Here is a 10,563-nt window from a genome sequence, read left to right as displayed (position 1 = left end):
AAAAAAAAAAAAGAATATGATACAGAAAGAAAGCAAAAGGTCATTAAGAAGACAAGAAAGAAGGAAAAGACCGAAATGGATATAAGTGGAAACACTGAAACTTGCTCTTAAGTGTAGAAAAACTAAAATGAATGAAAAAAATAAACGAATAAAAGACCTGAACAGAAAATCTCAGATGGCAGCTTGAGAAGATAAAATTGTAATGAAATGTGCAAACTTCTGACGTTAGAAAGTCAAATGGAAAAAAAACACACTCAGCATGTCTCAAGTGTCGACTTGCTGTATTGAAGGATTCTGTGGGCAAAATATTGAATCATGCAGAAAGCATCAAAGGAAGATGGAAGTAATACGCAGAGTCACTGTACCAAAATGAAATGGTCAGTGTTCAACCATATCAAGAGGTAGCATATGATCAGGAGCCAGTGGTACTGAAGGAAAAAGTCCAAGCTGCGTTGAAGACATTGGTGAAAAGCGAGGCTCCAGGAATTGATGGAATACAAAGAAAAACATTCAGCAAACTCATGAGCACTGGAGGCACTCACTCATTGATGCCAAAAAATTTGGAAGACACCTGCCTGGCCAACTGATTGGAAGAGATCCATATTTGTGCTCATTCCAATGAGAGGTGACCCAGCAGAATGCATAAATCATCAAACAATATCATTAATATCACATGCAAGTTAAGTTTTGCTGAAGATATTTTTAAAAAGAAACTGCCAGAAATTCAAGCCAGATTCAGATGAGGATGTGGAATGAAGGATATCATTGCTGATGTCAGAAATATCTTGGCTAAAAGCAGAGAATACCAGAAAGACATTTACTTGTGCTTTATTGATTATGCACAGCTTTTGACTTTGTGGATCATGACAAGCTATAAATAACAATTCAAAGAATAGGTATTCCAGAGCACCTAACTGTGCTCATTAAGAACCTGTACCAAAGGAAGGAAGGCGTCTTCACATCACATATCTATCCTATCCCCTCTGTATAGAGGGTTGATAGGGATGTACAACTTAAGACATTGGCTACCTAAAGTGGTGGGTGGGAGAGCTATAAAGGCATGAAGTGACTGGCTTACAAGTTTTCAAGAAGGGGTTTAGTTTCAGAGCATGCGGGGAAAGGTAGAATCCCCACTGAATAGTTTTCATCTTGTCTAGACGGGTCTGGTGAAAGGAATGTGGATAAGAGTCTTATGATTCACTGGTGAATAATTGTTTTCATGACTAATTGTGATTGTCACAACTCTAAAGGTAGAAGTTTTGTAACATAAAGTGGGAGTAGTTAATCTTACATTCCAGGAACAGAGCATGAGCGGAATGTGGGACCCTATCTAGAGAAGCAGTGACACCAGAGATGGAGGCAGAGATGAGGACATGAAAAAAGGGAGCAACTGAGGACTCTAGAATCATGGAAAGAGGATGGCTGTGTACTGGCGGCCAGGAGGCAGGCTCACAGAATGTGTCATTTGGTTGTTTAAATGATTATATATTCCTGAGTGTTTTTGTGTACATCAAAAAAAAATTAAAAACTGGGGAATAGAAGCAAATACTGTTGAATGGTGATGCATGGAGGGGATTGTAATCATTGCAGTGATACAAAAATACGATAGGATGAGTGCAAAACTGATATTTTCCCATGTAGACTATCACTCAATGCACAATAAAAGCTTTGGCAGGGGGAGGGGGTTAGAACCTGTACCAACAGGCATTTAGAACATTACATGGGGATACTGAATGGATTAAAATCAGGATTGTATCCTTTCACCATACTTATTCAGTCTGTAGGTGGAGCAAATAATCTGAGAAACTGCATTAGAAGAACGTGGCATCAGGATTTGAGGAAGAGTCTAACAAATTGAGATATGCAGATGATACAACCATGCTTGCTAAAAGCAAGCAGGACTTAAAATACTTAATGGTAAAAAATCAAAGCCTTTAGTATGGATTGCACTTCAATATAAATAAAACAAAAATCCTCACAATTGATCAATGAGTAACATCATGATAAACAGAGAAATCAAGCAACATATTACATTAGACAAATCTGCAAAAGACCTCGTTAAAGTGTTAAAGAGCAAATATGTCAGTTTGGAGACTAAGGTATTTCATGTTATTTTCAGTGGTCTTCTATGCATGTGAAAGTTGGATATGAATAAGAAGAGAATAGAAGAATAGATGAATTTGCATTATAGTTGGAGAAGAATACTTAAAGTACCATAGACTGCTCCTTAGAAGCCTGGTTAGCAAGACCTAGTCTTTCATACAAGGACCAGTCCCTGGAGAAAGAAATCATGCTAGGTAAAGAGGACAGTCAGCAAAAAAAAGAGGAAGACTCCCCCCCGCCCCAATGAGATGGACTGGCACAGTGACAGCAGCAAAGGGCTCAAGCTTAACAGCAATGGTGAGGATGGCACAGGACCAGGCAGTGTTTCATTCTATTGTTCTTTGTTTCCACCCTTCACATTCCAATCACTACATCTTGATTGCATATTTGATTAATTTCTGACTGAAAAAATTGTTAGAATTCTACAATTTCATCATCACTGGCTTTACTGGTTGTTGCATAAATTTGAATAATAGTGGTATTAACTGGTCTTCCTTGTAGGCATTGTGGATATTATCACAAACAGCATTGTACTTCAAGATAGTTTTGAAAATGTTTTTGATGATGAATGTTCCCCCATTCCTCTTGAATTTGTCTTTCCTGGCATAGATTTTCAGATCCAAAATGGCCAATGCCAGTTCATTTCAGCTCACTAATGCCTAAGATATCAGTTTTTATGTGTTCCTTTTCATTTTTGACAACTTCCAATTTTCCTAGATTTATGCATCTTACATTCCATGTCCTGATTATTAATGGATGTTTTCAGCTAGTTCTCATTTTGAGTTGTGCCCTGTCAGCAAACGAAGGTTCCGAAAGCTTTACTCCATTCATGTCATCACAGTCTACTCTACTTTAAGGAGGCAGCTCTTCCACAGTCATATTTTGAGTGTCTTCCAGCCTGAGAGGCTCATCTTCCGTCACTATATCTGACATCATTCTAGTGGTGTTCATAATGTTTTCTTTTTCCAGCACTATATCATACAGTCATTGAAATTTATGTTGCTGGAAAATACGTAACAACATGGAAAATGAAAAACGTTATAAATAGATCCTATTTTAGTATTCATTTGATATGTGTATTTTTATTTATAGTGTCATTTTTTATTATCTCTTTATAGAAGCATACTTAGCAAAGAAGACTAAAATGAAATGTATCAAATATTAATACTATTTCTTAATCATAGGGTTAATTTTTATTTTCTTCTGTATTCCTACTATGTATTTTCTACAGTGAACATGTTTTTGTCTTTGAAAACTGTAATTCATACACAAGAATATATAGTCAAAAGTATTGCCACTTGGCTTTCAGTCCATACGTGCACGTGTCTGAGCTTGTGTGGAGGGTTGCGAACAAGTTCTCTCAGTAACATACTTGTCCTAGTCTGATGACTAAGGTGCCTTCAGAAAAAGGTCCAATCATAACAGTGATAACAGTGTCGTCAGAGGCCATCAGCTAGGCCAGTTAAGTTCAAGATGGAGACGTCAACTTTGAAGATTAGGCAACTATTTTGGGGAGCGCCATAGTATTACTCTTGATAGATTTTTCTCGAAACTCACAGGATGATCATGGGGACTTATTATGAAACAATATTAAGAAAATTGAAAATTGCACAGGTGAGGAAAAGCCAAAAAAGTTACACTGAGGAATTTTCCCATGACAACAGTGCTCCTGCTCATTCTCCAAAGGTAGCAGGGCTGTCCTACGAGAATTCCTTTGGGTAACCTCACCCCATCCATCCTACACCCCTGATCTTGCCCAGTTAGGCTCTTTTTAATCACAAACTCAAAGAACAATGAAAAAGAATACGATTTGAGTCCCTTTCAGATTCCAGAACTGCCATTTTGACATATTGGAAATCAAAGAGTGTAGTACTCGTCAAGAAAGGGCTAGAGGAATGGAAACACTTCCTTCAAAAGTGTACAGATCTAGACCAAAAGTAGCTAAAAAATCATAGCTTCATATCTTTTATATTTTTGTTTAATGAAGGGTTCTGTGATTTCGTAGCAATGCTCTTTGAATTACCCTCATATACGTGGAAGTTTTTAGTATGTTTTTAAATGAAATCATGTATTTATAGAATTTTTTGTTGTGTTGTGAAAGAAATTTATTTGGAAATGTACTGAGATTGGGCTTGAGAGTCAGCAGATCCCTGGTCCTGTGTTGCCAACTGCAGCTCTTCATCCACGTTGCTGGGTGACACAAATAAAAAGATGTGTGCATGTTCCCTTTTCAAAAGGGAGAGATAACAATGCCTGTCAAAGGAGACTGATTCTGTACCAAGGGGAACTCCTAATGATGAGAATACTATTTATAATTGTATATCTATTTTTACAATTTCACCTGTTGCTTAGGTGAAAACCCCAGAAGGAAAATTTCAGAAGACCAGCACTAGAGCTGTCAGAATGAAACCAAAATCAGAGGAGCTGAAGTTTGTCACTAAGAACGATGGATATGTGCACATTCACCCGTCATCAGTCAACTACCAGGTAAGAGTGGCCACGTGGCTTTACTTTTTTTACTTATAGTAGATCTTGGGATACTTAAATTCAGCCAAACTCTGTTCTATCACATGCTGTTCCCACCAGCACTGTTGACGTGGGGAAGGTTGGATAAATATAAGCATACTGAACATTGGGCTATTTCTGAAAAGACTTTCTGTTTCAAGAAAAGTCTATTGAGTGAAAACAATGTTCAGGCCTGTCTTCAGGTGCAAATTGTTTCTCTGCAGTGGTGATTTCAGAAGTCATGATAATTTCACCATCGTATCTGTGACCCTCATATGAAATAGCTTAAATAGGTAAATGTTTAGAGACCAGAGTTTATTAATTTTGGTGTGGTGCTGTAGGCTAATGTGCTGGGCTGCAAAGTCCATTTGAACCACAAGGTTGGTGGTTCAAGCTCACCAGTCACTCCTTGGAAACCCTATACAGGGTTGCTATGGGTCAGAACCTACTCAAAGGCACTTCACTTTTCTCACCAGTGGCAGGAAAGGGGTTAGGGAGAATCATTGTTTAGGAAGCATTTTCTGTTTATGGTGATAGAAATTTGGCAGTGGAGAGGATACAAGTGATGGTTGTACAACATGATAAACTGATGTCACTAAATGGTACACATGCAAAACATTAAATTAGCAAATGTTGTGTTACATGTTTCTACAGCCCAAAAAAAAGGCAGGGAGAGGAAGGGTGAAAGACCTATACTTGTAAATCCCATTTCCTCAACTCTCTTCCTCCACCTGCTTCTACCATCCATTTACCTAATCAGTGGATCAGTGGTCACAGGTCGCCTCCTAGTGATCAAATGCAGCCAAATGCCCTGGTCCCCGTGGTACTTCCATGTGGTATATGACACTGCTGATGAGCTTCCTTTTGAAACTGTTTCTAATCTTCTTTTTGCTTCTGAATTGACACTTTCTTCTATTCTCTCTTTGGTCATCTGTGTCCTTTGTTAGTGTCTCATTCTTCGTCCTGAAGTAATGGTTCTGCTCTTAGTCCTTGTTTTCTCACCAGAGTATACATTTGCTCCTGGGACCACCAGATGCACATTGTGAATCCTTCTGTACCCTATACACTGGCATCATCCCCTAAATCTTCAGACCTGGGGGTGTCCTGGACTTTCCTGCTAGAAATCATCAGTTGGATGCTTTCCAGTCACCTCAAACTCAGAAGCTAGACATCAATCCCATTGTCTCCCAGCCCAGTTACCCCTTCTCTGTCTTGGCTAATGGCAGCATCCAAATCTGAACCCAGGAGTCATCTTGATTCTGCTCTTTTGTGACTTAGTCACCAGTCCCAGCGATTCTACCTTTTTTGACATCTCTCAGATTTGCCTACTCTTGTCTCCACTGCCACTTCAGGTTCAAACCCCAGACATCTATCTTTTACCTGAAGTACAATAATCTTACATCTGTTTTTTCTCTCACTGTTTTCTACCCTGTTCTGACCAGAATTAATCTTTACCAAATACTCATTTGACCATGCGATTCCCTTGCTTAAAACTCGTCATATGTGGAGTGTCCTACAAACCCACGTACATAATCCCGCGTGCTCTGGCCCTTTCCGTACCATGTCCCCCACATCCCTCTCTCTGTCATTCTCTATGCCCCAGCCATACTACCAGCAGTGTCCCCAAATGCCATGCCATTGAACAGGCTGTTTTCTCTACCTGGAGTGACATTCTTATTCCCTAGCAAATTCCTAGTTGCCCTTCAGGCTTCCATTAAAAATTACCTCCTCAGTGCCCTCTCCCACCAGGTTGCCATTCCACGATACCACCGTCACAGGGGATGCATTTGTCCATTATTGCACTTACCACGTTATTTTATAATTTTTCATCTGTCTCCCTTGTGGGACTGTGAAATACCTGACCATAGGAATTGAATTGTATTCATTTTTAACTCTTGGTGCCTCAGAAACCCTGAACAGGGTCGTTAGGAGTCAGAAACAACTCCATGGCACATCACCAGCAGCAGCAGAATGGCTGGCTGAAAGCAGGTGCTGAATACAGCTGTTAGGAAAATTGTAGAATGTGGGGTGTCTTCGTTTCCAAATGCTATTGTAATAAATACCACAAGTGGATGGATGTAGCAGCCAGCAGTGTTTTCCCTCACAGTTTAGGAGGGTAGAGTGTGGCTCTAAGGGAAGCCTCTCTCTCAGCTCTTGTCTCCTTTCAGCCCAGTATTCCTTGGAGACCTCTATATGTCTTGGCACCAATCTGTCCGTCAACCTACGAGCTTTACAGTACGGGGATCCCAGGTCCAAAATATGTACTCCACTCCCGGCTATTCTATCTCAGTAGTAGTAGGGCCCTCTGAACTCAGCTTATTTCTCTCTCCTTGTGCATGTAAAGAGAGATGGGCACAAGACACAACCTAATCCTACACATTGCATTCAGCCTCATTAATTTAACATCATAGAAGTAAGGATTTACAACATAGGATAATTGGATCACATTAGGACTGATCACATCCCGTGGTGATCACATCCAATTAGATCTCATCATGGAGGTGACAGCTACATCTTAACTGCTAAACCACTGAGAATACAACACATTAACTATCACAGGGAAAGAAGAATGGAAGAGGATTTTGAAGTGTTCAGGCTGGTCACCCCCCTCGAATTGCTGAGTTAAAGGGTCAACAAAGCATGAAAAGGGATCTCCTTAAACTCATAGGACTTTGAGGGCCAAGAGGTCATCACTCTCTCTCAGCTGCAGTGAGGAATCAGTGTCAGAATTCAGATCATTCCTGAGTCCATTCAATATCTTCTAGCACTTTGTGCCAGACACATTGTAGGCCACAGAAGATTGCAGATGATCTAGACAAGACCTCTGCCCTCAAGAGGCATACGTTCTAGTAGGGAAGATGGGCAAGAAAGATGTATACAGATAATTTCAGGTTAGTGACAGATGTTCTGAAGACTAATGAATAGAAGAGGGATGGACAATGACAGGACAAGGGCCCTGTTAGATAGGGTGGTCAGCGAATCCCTGAGAAGACAGTTCAGCAGGTCCTAAGTGATGTGCACGAGCAAGTCATGCACATATCTAAAGAAAAAACATTTCAGCAAACAGATGGTGAGGTGGAGGCATGTTTGTTGTGTTCCAGCAAGGTGCAAGAAGACAGCCAGCATCAGGGGAACCAGGGGAAGAGTAGTGAGAGGGGAGTTGCTGCTCTGAGACAAGCAGGCAAGGGGGTCAGGGAACGTGAGCCCTTGGTGACCATGGTGAGGATGTTAGAATTTGTTTGTGAGAAGCCTTTGGAGGCTTTTGAGTCAAAGTTGGATTTATATTTTTAAAAGATCAGTGGATACCATGTGGGAAATGATGCAATGATACAAAACCAGAAGCAGAGCCAGCATGCAGGGAGCCCGAGATGAGGATGGTTTGTACAAAGGTGGCAGCAGTAGGAGTGGTAAGAGTATGTCCTTCCATGATGTGTGTGAGAAACAGAGCTGATGAGACTGGGGGATGTTACAGGTGGAGCCAGGGGAAAGCAGTCAAGGATGACTGGAGTTTGCGGCTGGACAGCTAGGTTGATGGGAGCGGCATTCACCAAGATGTGAACCCTGGGGAGACCAGGGAAAGTCGAGGCTTCCTTTGGGACACAAGAAGTTGAAGGTGCTTACTGAATGTCAAGGAGAGGCATCCAGGCGCCTTTTGCACAGACAGGTCTGGAGCTTGGGAGAAAGGAACAGGCTGGAGATGAAAATCTGTGCATCATTAATGTACCAGAAAACCCAAACCAAGCCCACTGCCGTCAAAGTTAATTCCAACTCATAGTGACCCTACTTAGGGTTTCCAAATCTGAACATCTTTATAGGAAAAGACAGCCTCATCTTTCCCCCATGAAGAGGCTGGTGAGTTTGAACTGCTGACCTTGCTGTTAGCAGTCCAGTGCTTATCCTACAGCAGTACCAGGGCTCCTTCATTAATATACAGGTGGTTGTAACTCCATGGGACTGGTGGCGTTCCCCTTATATTGCCAATGGCTTCCCCATTGTCACTTGAGGCTTTATGTTACAGGTCAGACACTTCGACACACCCTACCTGGTGTACCACGAGAAGATCAAAACTAGCAGGGTGTTCATCCGAGACTGCAGCATGGTGTCTGTGTACCCACTGGTCTTGTTTGGAGGAGGCCAGGTGAATGTGCAGCTTCAAAGGGGAGAGTTCGTGGTCTCACTGGATGATGGCTGGATCCGTTTTGCAGCTGCCTCCCATCAGGTAAAGGGATAGTGTGTTGAAGACTGTGGCCACAGTGGGCTTTGGAGATATGAAGCATTCCTTAGATATCCAGGACAACAGAACTAATGAGTTCATTAAAAATGATGAGTCTTAGAAGAAGAACAAAAGAATGATGAGTCTCGGTAGATAGAGATATAGGGGGCGGGGCTACAACAACAAGGCTAGATAGAGTTCACCACGAAACAGTCAGTCATTCAAAAATAAAAGGCAACATTTACCTAAGAACAGAGTTGAGATGAGTGGGGAGGTGAGTGGAGTAAGAAAAGGCAGCTCAAGGAGGCAGCAGGATAGCTGTTGTTGCAGGGAGGGGATTGCAATCATTGAGGTGAAACAAGGTACATGATTTGCTGAATGTAAAACTGATTATTTCGTATGTAAACCTTCACTCAATTTACAATAAAAAATTGGGGGAGGTTAAAAAAAAGCATGTTTAGTAGGAGACTGAAAAAGAGTGGGGCTGAATTGAGGGCCCCACTCCACTCCAGCAGGAAGTACAGTGGGAGGGAAGCCCAGGGCACTTGATGTGAAAGGTTCTGGACAGAAGCTGTAAGGCTGTTATGTAAATAATGTATGTTCACCAAAGTAGAGTCAGAAAATACAGATAAGCAAAGTCACCCACCACTACCACTGACTCAATTCTGACTCACAGCAACCCTTTATAGGGGTCCCAAGACTGTAGGTCTTTACAGAAGCAGAAAGCCTCTCATCTGTCTCCCAAGGAGGAGCTGGTTGGGTTGAACTGCCGACCTTGTGGTTAGCAGTCCCGTGCTGATCCTACAGCACTAGGATAATGATAATCACAGCGTGTCTCTCTAATAACCTTCCCTCCCCTGTTGTCCTGAGTACGGCTTGTAATCTGGTTTCCTTTTAGGTGGCTGAATTAGTCAAAGAGCTTCGAGGTGAACTCGACCAGCTCCTCCAGGATAAAATAAAAAATCCGAGCATAGATCTGTGTACGTGTCCCCGAGGATCCCGGATCATCAGCATGATTGTGAAGCTTGTCACCACACAGTAAAGACCAGCTTTGGGAGCATGCTCACTACTCACTTGCTTCTGGATGGCCTGGGAAACAACCACCACACCTCTACCTGCAACGAGAGACCCAGGCTGGGCGGCCCTGGCCGGAGAGGCCAGCAGACACGGCCGCTGACCACTGCAGACCTTGAGGGAATGGCTCATTCAGCATTCCTCACAGAGCAGTGGGCACTCCCAGCACAATCTGGAGTGTCGCTGGGAGACCCTTAAACCCCAGCCTGTGGCCATCCTGGATAGCACAGAAGTGAATGTTTAATACAAATTATGTTTTACCTATGTGTTACTTTTCCCTGCTTTTTACTGAGGTAGCAGGAGGGGAAATTCCTGTTTTGTCAAAAATGGCTTAAGTGAGAGAAGTCAGACTAGAGGAAGAAACTGAACCTTTCTGTAAACTGGGCGGGGAAGAGTGGGAATCATGTGAGCAAGAAGAATAAAAATACCATTTTAGGCTATTAGCTACTGAGCAGACTCAATTTGTGAAGGATTTTAACTTTTATCCCTTAAAGATCAGCCTAAAAAAAGTGGTAGTAAGTTAGCTTGTAGTATCTCCTCCTCTTAGTAATGGGACAACCTGTATGTCTTCACTCTCTTCACTTCTCCTTATAGATACTTTTGTCCTCTCTGTGGACTCGCAGTGGCCAGATTTCCCATCACCCACAGGGGAATTTGAATGGCAGACA

At 41.9% G+C, this 10,563-nt stretch overlaps 1 protein-coding gene across 1 annotated transcript in view; it reads left to right on the top strand.

Moving 5' to 3' along the window:
• The window catches only part of DHX57 (DEAH (Asp-Glu-Ala-Asp/His) box polypeptide 57), an 83,142-nt gene extending 73,279 nt beyond the window's left edge, over nucleotides 1-9,863 (top strand). Inside the window, exons 21-23 of the mRNA XM_006839377.1 lie at nucleotides 4,456-4,590; nucleotides 8,627-8,827; nucleotides 9,720-9,863. Of these exons, the coding sequence (XP_006839440.1) occupies nucleotides 4,456-4,590; nucleotides 8,627-8,827; nucleotides 9,720-9,863 (480 nt within the window). The remainder of the gene's footprint in view (nucleotides 1-4,455; nucleotides 4,591-8,626; nucleotides 8,828-9,719) is intronic.
• The last annotated feature ends 700 nt before the right edge of the window (nucleotides 9,864-10,563 follow it).

The sequence above is a fragment of the Chrysochloris asiatica genome, unplaced genomic scaffold, assembly GCF_000296735.1.
Source record: "Chrysochloris asiatica unplaced genomic scaffold, ChrAsi1.0 scaffold00024, whole genome shotgun sequence".
Lineage (NCBI taxonomy): Eukaryota > Metazoa > Chordata > Mammalia > Afrosoricida > Chrysochloridae > Chrysochloris > Chrysochloris asiatica.
The sequence above is the reverse complement of the archived record's forward strand: the minus strand, read 5'-3'. Positions and strand labels throughout refer to the sequence as shown.